The following is a 19,199-nucleotide window of genomic DNA, read 5'->3' on the forward strand; positions in this document are numbered from 1 at the left end:
CTTTGTTAAATATCTTTTTTTGTTTGTTGCTTTGGAGGTAGCTGCCTTCTTTTATCGCCTTTTCAAAATTAAGACACACACACACAAAGAATTCAAGTGTAAGACATGCATTAAACAGTGTGTATATCTACTGTAACATAAGCTACAAACAGTATGCACAGCAGCTAGCCTGTAACTACCTACAGCAGAAAGCTAGCAGTAAGCTAACAGTAGCTATAAACACTACTACTAGCTAGCACAGACATAGAAGGTAGTAGGTAGGAACATATTGTTAGCCACTTGGCCCCCAGGAACTGTGTCGGACTTTGAAGCCAATTTTAAATCGTGGCCAAACCATAGGCTAATAATACCTAGATAAGCCAAGATGGCGCCTTTTCGCTCATCTGGCGCATATGCCCAAAAAATGTCCGTCGTATGTGGCCCACTGAATATGCACAGTAGTGTTTCTAGTAGATCCTGCTTGGCTTATAGACTTTACATAATGATTTTTAAATCACTTTTGTCAGCTTGAGGAAAGTTTTACAAATATCAAACCTCCATGGATCAAAAAACTGGAAAAAAAAACTGTAATGAACAAGGCCCTGCCACCAATGATGTATCCAGTTCTCTTTATACATCCACGTTAGCTATCTGCTCCACAAGATAGCATTACATTTGCCAAATTCCTTGGTTAATCCCTTTCTTAAAGCCTTTTAGTTTCCATAATTGAGACATATTGTTTGAAAGTACAAAGAATAAGGCAGCGATTTAATCTCTCTGTTGCTTGTCTAAGTATGTTTTAGTAAGCATCCAAATATTAAAACCAAATAACATTTTAATTAATATTATATAATACTAGGGCTGATTTGCTAATATGCAATAAGAGGACAATGCTGCCCTTTATTTCCATGTCTTCTATATATGCACCATTAAGTGGTGAGGACACTGACCTTTCGCCTGGGACATGCTTTACCTTTCTCTACCGTAGTCTTTCAGCATTATACCATGCACTGTACGCAGCCAGTAAGTGCAGATTTAAGAGCCTTTTACATTTGTTTTAACACAAGCCAGCTGGAAAGATTAAAAACTCAGCTGGGCTCAGTTTTCAAACAACTCATTAGAGCTGATAAAATCTGCTAACAACAGTCTTCATTTCAGCCAACAGAATCGTCGGTTGTCAGCTAGAAATGAAAAGTCTGCTGTTGTTTACTTCTGTGTGAAATCGAAGATGGGTCATTCCTGTTATGCAGCAACATTTCCGTCCCCATTAATTACTTCCCCATATATATATATATATATTTTTAAATGTCTCTCATATCAATGACACATTTCTTAAATTATAGATTAAGGTCTTCTTCACCACAGAAACATTAAATAAGCGGAATTAAAGACTTTTACTGACATTTTTTGATACATGTGCTCGATTCCACCATGTCCCCAGTGCAAAGTAATTACTTTCTACAAAAACTGTAAGACAGAAAACTACTAAATACTCAGATATTCTTTAATTATTTGATAGACTATATATATATTGGAAAGAACTATAAGAATTATTTTTATTTTTTACCATTTTCATCATGTGGGAGGTAATTTTCCATCCTGTTAAATGCTAGTTTCTCACCATCTAAGAACAAAAAATTACACTTCCACCGAGATCATTTTTAGGAAGTGACATTGTTTTTGGAGGTAACTCAAAGGAGCACATTAGGGGGAGCATAAATTTTTCGATGCTACAATAAATCTTTTACAGATGTAGACACAGGAGCAGAGTAGGTTGGGGCTGAGCTAACGACTAATTTTGTTGTTCTTTCCATCCTTGCTTTCCCTTTTACTCCCCCCCGTCTCTTTTTAGTTGGCAGGTTCACCACTTCTTTCACTTTGTCTTTCTCATGTCCTCTTTTTCACTTACCATTGAGCCAGGCAGGCAAGTATTCACTCTTCATGCTGTAGTGCTGTAGGCCCAGGTTCCTCAGAATGACTGGCTCTGTACCCAGGAAGTTGTTGAGCGTTGCTGAGTACAGCTCCTTATCTGTACCAACAAAATGCAAGCTTTAGTTTAATTCTGTTCTTCAGCCACAATTGTACAGGCCTGAGAGAATGACATTAGTTCAGCGGGGAGACACAAAGAAGAACAGAGAATGGATGCCTATAGGTTCAGAGAAGCTGTTCACTCTGGAGTGAATGCAGCATGCAAAGTTAAATAGGACTCCTGGACTCTTGGTGCAGTCGCACGGCTACACAACAGATGGGAAATGCTGCAGGAGCGGTTTGTGGAGATGTGATGGACATTTTATGCTTCTGTTAAGGCTGTAAAAAACATGGTGCTGTTCACTTTATTGTGCAGACTGCTGAGATGGAACAACGGGAGCTGACTGTGCGTTTGATGTTCATATGAATGTCAGTGCAGTTCTAACTAAGGACTAATGATGCATTTTTGGTTTAAAATGATCCTCAAATGATCGTTATACCCGGTCAGAAACACTTTAAATGTTGAATTTTAAAACTTATATTTTCTTATACTATAAAAAAGTTTGTCCGTATAGAAAGTAAGTGAAAATATAGATGCATTTACATAACGCAAAGTGCAGTGTGTTCTCATACAAACACACACTTTTACTCACCCACTATCAGGCCAGTATGCCCCTTGGCAGGGTCATATGGGCATTTACCCTTGCCATCTTCCAGGGCTGCAGTGTTGAGGGTAAAATAATCCAAGTCCTGCAACACACACAAGCACACAGGAACACTCCATGTGTATTATAACCCACACGACACAGCTGCAAGCTCTGTCTGTCCATTACGAGGACCATGGCCTCACCCTTCGCCATGTTGTCCTACTGCATCAGTGTCACATGCTGTATATATACACTCACACACAAACACTCTAGCATTCGCACATTTAGCTAACACAGCATGGGATACTGTTTTCCATTGCATTTATTTTTATTTTATCACGCAGCGGTCTTAGCCTGAGGTCAGATGGCAGGCATCTTAAGTTGACACCTGTCAGCACCGGCTCACAGTAATTTCATTGAAGGAAAAACACGTACGCACGCATACACACACACACGCTTACCACGTAGGTGCATTTGGGCTGGAAGGCGTAGGTGCCACAGGTGTAGAGGTGTGTGTCATTGTAGCTCTGCAGGAAACGGATGTAATTGAAGCACTCGGTCTGTGAAGACAAGAGATCACTGTTAGAATTCCGTTGTCTTTCTTAACATCATCCTACCAACTGGGGCAGCTCAGACTACAGATGTATACTTTTTGTCATATCTCACAGGTGCCTTATTCTAACATGTTTTTGCTTTTTAAGAAGTACCAGTGTGTCCTAATGGTCCTAATTGTGCATGCTATCAGAGGATAGAGGCACTCTGTCAGTCAGCTCAAGTCAGACAAACACAGATGAGCAAACACAGACTTCCTCATGTGCTCTGTCAACACCCAAACACTGCTCGTTACTAAAGTAAGATGTTGTTCAAAATCATAAATAGGCCTGCATTCCATCATTTCAGAATAAAATGCTTATGACTATCAAACTGAAGTGATCAATTCAAGGAAAACTCCACTTGCTGCTGTGAGCATCCTACGCTCAGCTGGAAAATCTACACAAAACGTTGTTTCCTTTGCTCCCAAACACAGACAGGAAGGTAGTAAATGTTTGCTCCTCCTGCCAGTCTCTCCAAAGCCAAATCATGTGCTGTAACTGCCTGTAGTGTGTGGTGTTCATTGTTATATGTAAACACCATTCATTTTATATTATTGCCTGGGTCCAGACCTTTGAAACTCCACCGAGGCGGGAGTTGACTGATTCAGCTGGCACCGTGACATGAAACAGCGGTTTATTGGTTAAAATAAAAATGACCAATAAGCGCTGCCAATGAGTGCCAAGGGCAGAACTAACGCCGCTGTCAAGCTGTCATCAAGCAGTGTGCTGTAACCAATGAGGAGTAATAAGAACAAGCAAGCAAGAGCTATAGACAAGATGGATCCTGCTATCGAGGCTGTTCTAAATTGACATGTCTTCTTTAAATCGCCCCACATCATAGTTTGTACAACTTTGCTCTGCTCCACTTAAAACCCAGGTACAAAACCCAAAACAGGTATATTGGCATGGCTTCACATCAGTGTGGAAATAAATTGACGTTAGATTCAGGTGCATGCATTGGTCTTTAGTGATTGGTTTGGGAAAATCTAATCCCCCTCCCCCACGGGAATCTACCAGATCGGATGCAATGCCAGACTGAAGACATGTCATGTAACGAGTTGACAATGCTGTCTGTTATCAGGTTGTTTACATAAACTTCAAATTACATTCATTCAACCTTTATTTTGACAGTGGAGCATACTGAGACCAGGGTCTCTACTTTTGTATTGACAGACAAAAAAACTTTAATTACTGTGGGCTTATTTCAGTTATCTTACACTGGGTTCAAAATGACCCTGGTTGGTTTCACTGTACAAATATAAATGTAAACAAATAATGTTTACTTGAAATTGCTGAGACTAAATTATCTCAGATTCATAGGATGGTAAATAAGCGTTTAGATACTTATGTAGATTGCACTTGGGATAAAAGCTGCCATTTGCATTTAAGAAGAGCAAGGGCACTGAGGGACACATATGAAACAGTAGGTTTAGGTTTCCCATGCCGGAGAATTTGATACAAAAAATACAGTAGTTTATCATTTTTTTTTAGTTCCCCATTGGTAGTCTTTGTATGTTAAACATGTTGGTAGGATGAGGGTCAGTGCTGTTGTGTCCTCTGTTGAGGTGAACTCTATTCCACCATGCTCACACACACACACCTCGGAGATTTAGTCTTAGTCTAATGCTTCAGTGTCACTTCTTTATATCCTACTGCACCTGAAATACCTCAATAACCTTGAGACTAGATCACATTTTCTGATATCTTTTTATTAAAAATGTGTGAAATCAGTTGAACAGCCAGCAATTGAAAGGATCTTTTGTCTGTGCCATTTTCTTCTATTTTTTGGACGTACAAATGATTCACAGAAACTTGAAACGCTGAACACTGGCAGCCTCCAGGAATAATGTTTAATTGTTATTTGTTTTGTCTATGATGTCAGTCAAATTAAACACTGTTATAAAAGTGTTCTATTGGGGACATCACTTAATAGTTGATGTAGTGATGTAACCGCATTATCTAAGTAACCTTTAAACTGAACAAAAAAAGCGACAGATTGTTTCCATTCAAAGGATATGTGTGTAATTAACAGTATAATATATGCAGTGTTTTACGGGTAGTGCCCTTTAATGTCTGCGCTGTGATGAACAATAAAGCTCTTTGAATGCAATTGGAAACAGATGCTCACACATGATGCTAGAGGAATGAATAATTCAGGGCATCCACTTGATGTTGCCGTTGCAGCAGCAAAACAATATCTGTATCACACCGCTGTAATAAGAGCAATATGATTTTTTAAAATTCATTTTTACAGCTCCTGCAATCAGCTTGGATAATCAGGATGAGATGTGTCTGGCTGTTTCAGGCATTACACAGAAAGACTAATCATTAAGTATAATGACGGCCAGTGTAAACACCATATGGTTATTTTCGCATAGTCAGTGAATTCCTGTTGTATATATAACCACATGTAAGTATTCATGGCTCTTTTTGTCACTGGACTTTTTGGGACTGGTCTTTTGCTAGTATTTTTGACTAAATGTTCTGCACAACTATCCTGATCACTGGCCATCATACTTTATTTTTAGAGCCACATCCAAAACAGATAAATTATCAATTACACATTAAGTTTTAATAACTTTAAAAAACACTAGAGTATTTTTAGAGCTCCTGTTCTACTCATTCCCCAACATGTTTTTCTTTTTTTTTTTTTTCTTGGACTCAATTTTAGTTAAAGTAGTGTTGCTACTACTGCACTCCAGTGAACCATTTCCACTTCTGTTTAAAACCACATCAAAGGTTACTGTAGTGCAATGAGAGAAGTTCTAGCTCCATTTCCAAAAGCTCTGCGTGTTTCTATAAAATATTAAACTCCTTGCAAACGTGCATTATGCAGTTTAAGCAGTGAGTAGCTCTCGCTGCGGCTAAGTGCCACACTGGGGCCGGTTCCCTGGGCCTCGCTGTGTTCATAGATGCACCACAACTGATGGTAAGAACTGGAGGCTCATGAGCCTGGACAATGTGAGAGTTAATGATGAATTATACAGAGTTACTCTTCTGTTAGATATCATCATAAAATATTTGGAAAAAGTGAAACATCATGATGAGATTTAAAAAAAAATCTGATTAAGGGAATGCTTCTCCGACTATGGTACATCATCATTATAAGAAGCAAAGGTATATATTAAAGAAATAGTTTCCTGCTGAGATTTAGATTTGATGATTGATACTTCTCTCATGTCTGTCTGTTAAATATTAAGCCTCAGCATCTGTCTTTATCACAGATTCTCTCTGGAGCAGGACTTTGCTCAAGACAAAACACTTCTTGAATCGAACCACCTCAAAAGTTGCTGATCCTAATGCTGTCTGGAAGATGCACTTCACTGTGTGCTAATGTAATGACTGGAAGGTTTCCAGTTTGAAACCCCAGCCTGACTTGACAAAATGTAATTGAGCAAAGTGAAGTGAGTAATGTTGCTCTCATGAGGGTCCATCTTTAAAAACTGCCCTTGAGCAAGGCAGGTAACCCTGATGACTCTGACACTGTCAGCTAAAATCCATGTTACCTGGTTGTTCTTCCCCTTGGCAACGCACTCTCTCTTCTTATCCTGCGGAGCCGGCCAGTCGATCTGGAGAAAAGAAAGAGACAGATGTGATGTGTAAGCAACACGTCTCCAGGAATGATGCTGTCTGCCCATGAGTAATACATTATGCAAGTATGTTATGTATCAATATATCACTTTCATTCGTTGGCAAACACCATAAAAAATAATGCAGCTATAAATAGATGTGTAAATGACATCATTTCATTTCTTTATAATAGGGTGCACTCAGAGAAACATCATGGCAAAAAATGCACTTTTGTTGAACTTATCCTATAGATTGCACTCTTAACCCCGAGCTGCTGTAACTATAGCAACAACCACAGACTAAAAAAAAAATGTTATATTCAAGTATATTTTGGTACTGAAAAATGAACGCTTTGCGCATAATGGGCCCTAATGGGAGCAGGCGCATACTTTTCGATCCACCAAACTGGTACAAAGTAGTTTCTGAAAGACCTGAGTACAAAGTTATGCTAGTTCACCTTGAACTAAAGATACAGTTAAGTTAGTTGAAATAGTCCACAGACTGAGCCGCCCAGGTGGTGCAAGGAAAAAAGCACTGCAGAGACTCAGGTTCAGTCCCTGGCAGCGGTGCTTTTGAGTCAGCCCGATCAAACACACTGTTAGTGGTAGGTAGGAAACTGTGAGGTCCTTAGTGCAGCAAAATCCCCTAATGATTATACCATTGTTTAAAGGATCAAAAACAGACTGGCAGGAAAGTGTACCATAATGCACCTGTAGAAAGCACTACCCCTGTGACAAGATTTTCTCCCTCAAAAGGTACAATTCTGCTATACAGAAATAGTGGAGAAAATAAAAGGAAATGTGGACATTCTTCCACACATTATATGTCCATACTTCCCTTATCCGATGCCCTTTGCTATTCAGTGTTATTTACAGTAGCTGCTTTTCTTTAATGACTCTGTGACACATGGCTGAACTTTGCTCTGTGGACAGAGGTCCAAAATATGAACTGTTTACTAAGAGGTTTCCACACCATTAGAAATAATTATGCTGGTCATTACAGGCAGGGTGCTGCTGCAGGTTCAGTATTAAACTCTGATTTACTTGACTGGGTTTAAACCAACAGCAATCAAACAATGGGTAATTGCCACGTACTGTACCAGTAGATCGACTACACTTTAAAAACTAGACTTAAAATACTGACTTTTATAGTGGCTTTTTAATACAACATTATTTCAGTGGCAGGTCACATGAAAATCACCTCACCTTACCACTGTCCACTGAATGTCCACATTTAATTCTCACTGTAGAGGTGACAGAGTTATAATGGTTAAGATTTAATAACTGCATTAATCACCGGGATCAGTGGCTGTGAAATATTACCTGCAGGATCTATGGTTTTGAACTAATGCACTTGAGTTTTTAAAGAAAGACAAGATAAAATGAAGCATGGCAACACCAGCAGTTTACTGTTACTTCTAATTTGTTCCCAGGGGAGACTCATTAGTCACAAGTCACTGTCTAATTTACTATCTAATACAAGAAACTCATTCTTCATTTGCTTCACACAGATCAAGTTCTTTTTTTTTTTTTTTTTACAAACAATGTCAGGCAGAAGTAGAAGTCAAGCTGTTTTTCATTCAGTGTTAGTGCCTGCACCTACAAAAAGTAATGCACCATGATCTGTGTATAACCCATGTAATCATGATCAAGTGATCGGTATATAACACATTACTGGGAAGACTGTGATCAAATGACCAATGGGCTGACAGAAGTAAAGAAGGAAGCAATATAAAGAGCAAAAGTCGGCACAAGGAGGCAGGCTCGGGTGGTAGATGGGTAAAACAGGCACATGACTTTCCTCAAGGAGCCCGGTGTTTGTGTCCCATGTGAAACCAAGTGATATTTGAGTTATTTTAAGACATGTCATTGCCATGTTTCTTTTCCTAAACCCAACCTATCTAACTTCACATTAAGTACGTTATATAAAGTATCTAACTTTACATTAAGAATATAATGTTAAGTGCATAACTTTATGTTGAATACATTACTTTAATTTCATAACTTTACGCTAAGTATGTATTATGCTAACACTAAACCTTGTGTCTTTTCTTAAACCTAACATACCTGACTCTACTTGCATAAACCTAACCTATGTAACTTTACTTTAAGTACATTACGTTAAGTACATTACGTTAGGTATGTGACTTTACATACGTAGGTAATGTGACAACGGCCAACAAAGTTTCTTTTCCTAAACCTAACCTACATGAATTTACTTGCCATACATACAAATCATTGCATAAGGATACGTTGTACATGTAATAACAGGATGTATAGAGCAAGAACAGGTGGAGATGAACCATTTCAACAACGTGTGCAACACTTTGTGTTTTAAAAATGATGAAGTGAGGTGAAACAGTGAGTTACTGTAGTCAAAATGGAATCAGTGGTGTCTGAGTTACCACACGGGATGACTGAGGCAAATTAATAGATGAAATAATGAAAAACAATCATCATGGGAGAGAACACAGCTTAATAATGTAGGAGGAAGCACGTCAGACACGGATGGGAGCCGTGTGTCTAAAATATTCTGAAAAAAAAAAATCCTTAAAAAATATTCTGAGAAGAAAGACTGGCATAAAAGTAATGAAGAAAGACAGCGAGGAAGACAGCAGCAAAGACATAATACAGTCAGAGTTAAAGGAAGGCAAGGGGAGGAGGGGTGAGAGAATGATGGGCAGATGGTGACGGAGGGGATGGTCTATTCCCTTGTCCTCACACTGTCATTTTTCTGTGTTGGCTGCTTCCCTCTACATCGCACACTGGGGGCTGACAACAGGTGGTCTTATCATTACTGTAAGACTCATATAACCCTCACTCAAACAGCCCGAGCCTGTGCTGCGTGTGACAGTGTGTGTGTCCGTATGCGTGTGTGCATCTAATAACTGCTCATTACGGCACTAAATCAGATAACAATTCCCAAACCGCTGCAGGCTGCTCACTACACCTTCATTGGGCTGCTGTAATTGTATTGATTGCAATATGGACCAATTATTGAGGGAGCAAAGCAAAACCAGATTGAGTCTCTGAGGCTTTAAGCCTCTCTCTGTGTGCGTAAGTGTGTGTGTGTGTATCGGGTCAAGTCAAGGGTATTTATGGAGCACTTTAACCAAACAGGTTTGCCCCAGAGTGCTCTACGGAAAAACAAGATACCCAAATTAAAACAAGGACAATAAAAAAATGATTGAATAAGTGCATCATAAACTCTAAGAAACAGAGCCAAAACCTGTGAAAGTGTATGTGCAAGTGTGTGTGCCTGTGTACTCCCACAGATTCACAGTGGATATGTTTGTGCTGACAGAAGTGAAACATTGAAGCCAATAGCCATGCACATTACCATCTTAATATTTGGCAGCTTGCTCACACTATTACTGTTGAAGGCTTTTAGCAACAGATAACATAAATAACTTCCAAATAAAGTAATAACTTGTCAGAAAACATCTGAACTGAGTCCAAAATATATAAAACTTGATCATGTAAAAATCCCTTTCCTGATAAACAATTAATCATGATATCATGAGACCTTGTTTTTGTCGTAATTTGCAAAAAGACGAGATGGGCATTAAGTTTTAGTGGTCGGCTATCGGACATTCAAAATGCACAATGATTTCTCTTCTAGTCTGTCGATCAAAATGTAAGGAATGTCATTGATTGAGGGATGTGTGCAGATTCCCAGAATTCTCGCCATACAGGTGATGATGTCCCAAACTAGGCTTGGGAGGTATCACGGTATTATGGTGTACCAGATATGACTTTCAAAATTAAGTCATATCTTTCTATTAAACTCATGCGGAGAGCTACCCTGGAAATCCAGAGTTCTCGCTAGAGCACAATTTGAATTTGCTCAGCGAGTCACTCTGGCAAACAGTAATGATGCTCATTACCCATGCCCTTGGAGCTGAGCTGCACCAATCACATCGGTGTATCTGATATAGACGGGCCACAGGCGAGCTAAACAGATGACGACAACGCTGCGACGACGAAGTCCGGAATCAGTCAGTAAACATTGCAAGATGGCTACGGATGAATTTGCCATTTGCATTACTCATAGCCCTAAATCTTTCTAGATTTGGGTCTGGATTTCCAGGCTAGCGGAGAGTCTGCATTGAGCAGGTATTGAATGTAGTGGACATCCAAGACCACTAGAGGTCAGTCTCTACTGGTGGAACCATGGATATATTAAGAGACCTGGATACAGTGCTGGTGGTGGGACCTCATTCATCTCTCTGAAGGCTGCTCAGTGGCGCATGACATTACCTATATTATAGGTGCTGCTTCTGGATCATCAGGCCCATACAGCAGGCACACTAGAGACTTTCTGATGGGCCGACTACTTACAGTTTAGGACTTCGCTAATTTGAATTGGGATAAAACTATTTAATATTGCGGCTCTTTTAGACTTTCCAAATGTTATTGCAGCGAATGGCTCCAATCCTGATACAAGTCATTTCACAGGGGTTGCAATGCTCAAAAAAATTCAACCACTGATTTGCAGACGTATATTTCCCAGTTTAAGCCTACGGGAAAAAGTCTTTCTGGGCCCAGTGGCATCATGTGAAGGGCTTGAGAGTTGTAATTCTACTGTTTGGCCGCTAAGAAAATTGACTTCAAAACCTGGCACACCTCCTGGGGGCCTGGGTAGAACAGGCAGCTAAGCTGGCCAACATGGCGACAGCAAGTGGTGGGGATAACGTTACAGGATTGTAAACAACCGGTGAGCAACAACAGAGAGATACTGCAGAAAACACAGCATATTTTCACATCTAGGTAGGTTGAAGGTGCACCATCTTGCTATCTATGCCACGGTAATTTCACTAACTGTAACGTTAAGTCTTGATGTTAACTAAGCATGTAAAGTTGACTTAATTGTAATGATTTTTATTGACTAAAACTGGACTAAAACATCCTGGGTTGTCGTTGACCAAAACTGCACTAAAACATTGCATTGTTGTATAAACTCACCTATCAGAAGCAAAAAGCATTTTAGATGGCAAGCTACCATTAACAAAGTTGGCTAGCCACTCACTCTTTCTTCATTTAGGACAGCATTAAATTAGTTGTTACACTCTACTTTCATTTAACAAACAGTATTATTCATTCGCATATTCAGTTTTTGACTTGCATGACAGTGTTTGACTGTATTTTGTCACTTTCAGGGCTCCATATCATTCGTTTTCTATGGTTAAAAGAAATGCTTGAACTTTGGTTTATGGTGTTTGGTTTAACCTTTGAATTTTGTTTTATTTTATCTTTAGAAAGCTCAAAAGCAAAAATCAAGGTTGTTTTCTACTTTGGAAAAGCTGACATGGGGCTTCTTAGCTAACAACAGCAGTTAATAGATTTTATTATATTTTTGACCATTAAAGCAGGACACTTTGACACATTTAAGAAGGCTTTAAATTGCTTGACAGTTCATATATTATTAGCTTCTACAAGGCCTGAAGATTTAATAAAAGAACTACGGGCCAGACCAATAAAAGACCCAACAACTGGTATGACTCAGTTGACTTTATTATGGTACTATTACAGTTCTTTGATTGTCTGCCCAATTTTTTTTGTGTGTGCTCTCAAATGTCCTTGAATCCAACAACGAGCCAAAAAAAGAATAAAATAAGGTCAGGCTGTAAGTTAATAGGCAGCAAAGAAGTGCTGCAGAAGCAGAGATTTGCTGTGTTTTCTTCCTTTTCTGCATATTCAAGCCGAACCTTTTCCATAATTATATCACAGTTAATATCATAATTGAATTTTGTGTATTTAAATTAAGTATTTGAAATGTGTGTTTATCTCTGTAGTGCTCAGTAACCAGGCTGTGTGGAGGAGACGATGCTTTTTGTTCCTGAACTGCCCATCATGTAACTCTGTGATATTAAATCTTATGTGTTATCATTTAATTTCTCACAATTTGACAAAAGCCTTTCAGAAAGTGTGGGCGTTTGCAGTGACAGTTAATCAGGCAGTGTTGTGGGTACAATTGTTTTTCTTGAAATACTTCCCATCATTCCAATATTGAACTTTTGTAACAAATGTAATCCCCTTAAACAGTGGAAAACAGATCCTTTTAAGTGTTTATGTGTGTGTTTGTTACCTGAGGCCGTAGTTGTCCGCTAATGTCGTTGGGGTCCAGGGCGAACAACACCTCCCGTGCTCCAACGTACAAAACCCTCTCATGGTCGGACAGAGTCAGCATGCTGTAGTTGAATACTCCCTGAATGCTGAACCTCGCCATGCTGTCCAACACATCTGGATGAAGACACACAGAGGCATCATTACATTACTGATAATACATAGCTACAAAATATCTCATCTTTCTTTTCAACTGGTCTACTGACAGATGACAGAATAAAACCTGAGAAGAACATTTCACACATTTCTTGTTGAAACTGGTTGATATCTCAGTTTATTCACACCATTAAGCCTCGCCCACTCCACCACCTATAGCTTCATTTCATCCATTCTGCTCGTACGGTACACGGTGCATCTCACCCACATCTTTGCTTTTCCGTGTGTTGCACACAGCTTTCAGATTCACAACCTCTGAGAGCTCCTGCACATTTGAACCCTGAGGCCAGATCTTTTCATAAACTTCCACTACATTAGTCTCCATCTATCTGCCGAGATTTCTACAATCTTTTGCCTGCTTTCTCCCTCCATTGTGAAAGATGTCGCTCACAGTGACAAATGCACATAAAATTGAAATACTGTGAGTTACCTTCAGCTCTGCTGAAAGTTTCAACAGCTTTTAGCTCTTTGTTTTGGTTTTATAGCCCACAACTTACACTATCTGCCCTGGTTTTATGTTCCCAGGGTCCTGTGTTCCACAGCTCGATATAACATACAATGGGAACCTGTGGAAAATGTCTCCCAGCTCTGTATTCACTTAATGACATGGTTTAGGTTCGAGGACTTAAATCACTCTGAGAGTTATAAAATTGTAGCGACACAGATCTTTGTCTAAATATAGTTCCTCTTTCTGTTAGGAGAACAGGTCCAAAATTAATTACCACCCAAGAAATTAAACTACTATAAAAGGAATGAATTAACTGGAAAAAATAACAACTAACTAATTAAGTTATGAAAAAAGACGTCTCTTGCCAAGTTTAATTCCTATTTGTGAACAGGTTAAGGTAAAAAAAAAAAGCAGGCCAAAGATCAAGATAAGGTGAGATATCAACTGGCTATTCCCACCTACAAACAGGTTAGGGTTAGGAAATAAGACCTGGAAAGGGAGTTCAAAACCTCAACATTTAATCTGACTTGTGAATTTAAATCTTACATTTCAATTTATTTATGGCTCTTCATCTGATATGTGTAATGTATTGATAAGCAGATTAAACCAAAGCTATTTTCAAGACAGAGAGAGACAAAGTTGCATGAATGCAATAGGGGGGTTGATGTGTGTTAACAGATTATTGAACTGGGGAAAATATATTTTTTGGGCATTTTTTGCCTTTAATGGACAGGACAGTTAAGTGTGAAAGGGGGAGAGAGAGAGGGGATGACATGCAGCAAAGGGCCACAAGCTGGACTCGAACCCGGGCCGCTGCGGCAACAGCCTTGTACATGGGGCGCCTGCTCTACCACTAAGCCACCGACGCCCCAAAATTTCTCAGTGTTTGCTTGTGTAAACATGACATTTACAGCTTGTTGTACTGCTCCCAAGTGGCCAAGTGCCCTCTCATTCCATTTAAATGGCTATAGATTCAATTTGAACCCATTCACAGTGAAAGCAACAAAAAATCAACACTACATAAACACAGCTGAAGTTATGGAAAAAAACAAAACATTTTAGTTCTCATGGGTTTAACTCATTAGGTCCTAATGAGTTTGCTGAGACTACCCACAGTATCTATCTCCAGGATCTGTTGTAAACGATTCCTGCAGGATGAAACATTGCGTAGAAAGATTCCCAAGCTCTGAATTTACTTTAAGAACCTGAAGCAGAAGCCAATCTCCAGGACAAGTCTGAGATCTGCATGTCAGAAGTGAGATAAGGTGGTCGTCTATTTAGAAAAGCTGTACAAATAAACAAGAAGCAGTGATGCACTGGCCTTTCCAAGTGTTGTTTTGATGAGTGTAGTGACGTGCACCATTACAGCTCCCATGTCATGAATATAACAACAGACTGAAGGCAGCATCTTTAAAGTAGAACATGATGAATACAGATGATACCATAATCTAGCTCTGATATAAATGACTGCAAGTCTGAATCCAAATCTTTTTATCTACAAAAGAAACTAACCTTCAGCAGCTTAAATCAGCCAGTGCTTTAATGTGAGTTTTGAAAGTGAGTTTGTTATTGAGCCAGATGCCAGGAGGTTTGTATTCATACACTTGTTCAATAAAAATTCCATTAAGACTGGTAATTTTCAAATTGAGAAAATCGGCTAATCTTGTTTTGGAAAACAACTTAAACTGTGTTTTGCCTCAATTGGACACAGCGTTTAGACAAAAGATTGTTAAAGGACTCCTACACGCAGCACTGCAGCGTTAAGAGGAGAGCAGTTTGATCTAAGCTATACAGAGCACCTATACACAACAATACAGGGATTTAGAGCTGGACTTTATTGCAAATGGAAAATGAGATCCGACGTGAATAGAATGCAGAGCATAAGAACACTTATAAATGCAGACTGATAATGGGCGTAAATCTGCAGGTGTGATTAGTTGATTATCTGTGCTGCACATCCTGATGAAGATCAGTTTAATAAAAGCCTAAATGAAGCCTTTTACTCTGATTAGGCTATTACTCACAGCATTAATGGAATATTAGCATCCCAATAAACCCACTTATTGACCCTTTGACATCAAATAGCTAAATCAATGTGATTTATCTTCGGACTGCCTAATTTGTTTAGTGGATGCTTATATTTTTGGGTTGTTTCTCATTTCAAACAATCTCAAAAGAATATGAGAAAATCACAAAATGTTCTCTCCACGGTCCCATCTGCAGGGTTTGGTGAAAAACCAGAGCTGACTTTTTTAAAGATGCACCCACTGTTTTGCTGTTCACTCCCACTCACACATACATAAAGACGCCCAAATACACACACACCGTTCAAATCCCCTGACTAGCATACAGACAAACTAGTGGTGCAGAGCAGATGAGAAAGCAAGACAGAGACGGGAGGAACGAGAGAAAGGATGGTGTTTAGTTTTCATTATCCACACTCTTGTTGCTTGTAGTGTCACCTTGTTCTCCGTCTCCTCCTCTCTCTCGCTTTATCTGGGCTGATAGAATGTGTGCAGAACGCGAAGAGACGACAGCCCGCGCTGCACGTAATGCGATCTCATAAATTGAATAAGAATATTCCTTTTTTTGTTTTCTACAGCATGAATATTTTCACTTCTTTTGCCCGTTTCCCCCCGACTGAAAATAGCAGCTGAAATCCAGGGAGGGAACGGCAGGAACTGGTGTGATTTATGGTGTGACTAACTGCTCATGTGACGCTGTGGCCTACTTGGGACTAAATAGACTTATATACATGGAGCAGGCTGTACTGGATGAAGGAGAAGTGTGTGTGTGTGTGTGCGTGTGTGTGTATGTGAGACAAAAGAAAGGATAGGTTTAAAAAAATTGAGGCTTGTTACTGAAAGCCCGATACCAAATTACAGCTATTCAACCTCAAGCCTGTTGTTGGATTTTGTTTAATTTGCTTCAAATACAGGGTAATCCCTTTCTATACCTGCTGCACAGGATGTGAGGCTTTTTATTTTATTTTAAACCATTGCTTTCAACTGAGTGCAAAACATCAATGAACTGACCATTTTAGAACAAGTGAGGTGCAGAAGCAAGACAAACAAGAATCTTGGACTACATTACTTGACTCTGATTGGCTTCCCTGGCATTCTGATCCTAACTCTAACTTATCTCACTTCTTTTGCCTAAACCTAACCAACCCAGCCAACAAAGGCAATGAATACTAGCCAATCAGAGGGAGAGTAAGGCGAGTCATGCCTTCACTATCCTAGCAAACGCAACTTCACCTGGGCACCAGATGGGTAGCATGACAATTTTTTATGTGGTTTTCCAAGTCTGTTTCCCCCTGTCTTTTATCTTAGAATAATCACTTAATTCATTGCAAAGCTGCAAAATTGGAGTATAAAAAAAGGACATTCTATTTCACATTAAACATATAGCAAGTTGAGCCTGACTGCACAACTTGTCAGCCATGATAAATAGCAGTCTGCTTTACCACTGTGCATCTGTCATATGAATCCAAAATGTGTCTTTCTAGACCATAAAAAATGTTTTTTTCCATCAACAAAGTGTTAAAGAAGCTCCCCTTAGAGAACTGGGCCGGCGGACTCCACGTAATTTGAGTTTTAGACCCTGACTTTTGCAACGAGGGCAAAATCTGACATTATACACAGTGTTGGGGAAGCTATTTTGAAAACACAGCTTTGCAAGCTACTAATGACTTCACAGTGGAAGGAGCTGAACTAGAGCAAAATCTGGCTTGGTTAACTAAGGCTGCTTAGAAAGAGTGGTTTAAAACTACTTTGTAAAATATGATCAAATTGATAAAGTACATGCCATATTAAATTATAACAAAATATAACACAAAAAACTCTCAAGCCAGCAAAAAATGCCACTTACTGCAGTTATTGCAAAAAATGCCCACTTATTCATGTTGTCATACATAAACCAAAACAATATAATTCCCCACTATTCAAGGAAAGCTGCTTTGACTATTTTCATGCGTAAAGATACCAAACGTTGCACGTTTTATCTGTTGACTACAGGACTGTTCTATAAAAGTTCACAACCACGATAAAACCCTCCACTCAAACCCTGCTGCTAACCAGCTTACATGTGTGTGTTTGTGTGTTAACACACAGCAAACATTAAAGCAAACACAGCCAGTCAGATCTGGTTAAGTTATGGTTAAAAAAACCTGATAGGCGACATGCTGTGAGACGTACAGGAGGATGGAAGGAGAGAGATAGAGGAGAGGAGGGAATACGTAACCAAAGGAGGGAAGGGGATAAGTACCGAAGTCAGCTTATTATGTGAAGAGCAGCGGTGTATAAACATTGGAGGGTATGTACGGATGAGGGAGCTTGATGAGAGTGAGTGAAGAGAGAGTGAGAGAGAGAGAGAGATGGAGAGAGAGAGAGAGAGGCGGCATCCTCAGGGGAGAAGTGAGCACATCTGCTGTGTTCCACACAGCCGGGCAAGAAAACTCCAGAGCTGACACACTTTTACTTACACACGCACACACACACACACACACACACACACACACACACACACACACACACACACGCAAGCTCACACTTGTGTTGAGGTACGTGGCTACACACACAAATCAGTGCACGTCTGAACACATGAACACACTGAATACACAAAGTTTATAGCTAAGCTAAAACACACATTGCATTTGCGCGCGCGCACACACACACACACACACACACACACACGCTTACAGAGTCCTGAATAGTTCTCCAGGGTACCTGCTCAGTGACTTGAACATCTCTCCACCAACAGAGGGAAAGTTTTGCTCCGAGTGGCTTGTTTGAAGTGATCAGCGGCTCTGTCATTAAGAGGCGATACGGGCAGAAGCACTTACCATCTGCCACCACACCGTGGCAGCCCTGAGGCTACCTGCTGCGTGTGTGTGTCTGTGTGTATGTGTTGAAACCTGAGTGAGTGTGGGTTTCTCTGTAGCAGACACAAGACTGTCCCCACCTGTGGTTCATCACTATTTATGTGCAAGTAAACAAGTGTGTATGAAACACAGTGTGTGAGTTCAGATGTATGTAAACACCATCTGCAGGTTTTAGAGAAATCTGACGTGTTCTGTGTTTTTACAGCTTTGGAAAATTGAACGTCAGGAAAGCTAAAGTGCCAAAGAAAAGGAGCAATCCTGTACTCTAATAATGACTGAGCGGAAAAGGCAAAACCCCAGCAACAATAAGAACTGCAAAGCATAAAGGCAGCATATTATACTTCTAACCTTGCACTGAATATACAGTAACTGCAGCACAGATACCTTCTACTGTAAAAGAATCAGCTCTGTATTTACAGTGTGTGAGACATTTAAAAGCTGTTTAGACCTTAAAACTGTTTTGAGACCTCTCCATCATTTTAAGGGCTGGTGAGTGTGTGTGAAGGCGGTTTGGGTTAAATTACGGGCTGTAACAATTTGTGTATTTGTGCCGAACCATCACGGCATGGGGGCCATGGTTCGGTGCATACAGCCACATATAGAACACACGGTATGTAAGTTGATGCACGTAATGTGGAACTTAAGTTCACAAGCGTGGGTTCTGCCCGGATACATTTAGCTGTACCCAATTAGCAACATGTGCAGAGGTTGGCACAACAAGCAGTAGAAGTGCCATGAGAGTCAGTCACACTATGGGTCAATGCAAACAACGGTTGAGTTGGAGTTGAAGGATGTGAATGGAAACACATCCAACATGACGCATATTCGACG

General features: G+C 39.8%; 1 protein-coding gene across 1 annotated transcript in view; it reads right to left on the reverse strand.

The window, feature by feature from the left end:
- The window catches only part of sema4c (sema domain, immunoglobulin domain (Ig), transmembrane domain (TM) and short cytoplasmic domain, (semaphorin) 4C), a 38,674-nt gene extending 25,680 nt beyond the window's left edge, over positions 1–12,994 (reverse strand). Inside the window, exons 1-5 of the mRNA XM_050051565.1 lie at positions 12,845–12,994; positions 6,694–6,756; positions 3,056–3,154; positions 2,601–2,697; positions 1,889–2,008 (exon numbers count right to left, since the gene is read on the reverse strand). Coding sequence (XP_049907522.1) covers positions 1,889–2,008; positions 2,601–2,697; positions 3,056–3,154; positions 6,694–6,756; positions 12,845–12,985 — 520 coding nt within the window. The 5' untranslated portion in view covers positions 12,986–12,994. The remainder of the gene's footprint in view (positions 1–1,888; positions 2,009–2,600; positions 2,698–3,055; positions 3,155–6,693; positions 6,757–12,844) is intronic.
- Positions 12,995–19,199: the final 6,205 nt, after the last annotated feature.

The sequence above is a fragment of the Epinephelus moara genome, chromosome 8 (genome assembly GCF_006386435.1).
Source record: "Epinephelus moara isolate mb chromosome 8, YSFRI_EMoa_1.0, whole genome shotgun sequence".
Lineage (NCBI taxonomy): Eukaryota > Metazoa > Chordata > Actinopteri > Perciformes > Serranidae > Epinephelus > Epinephelus moara.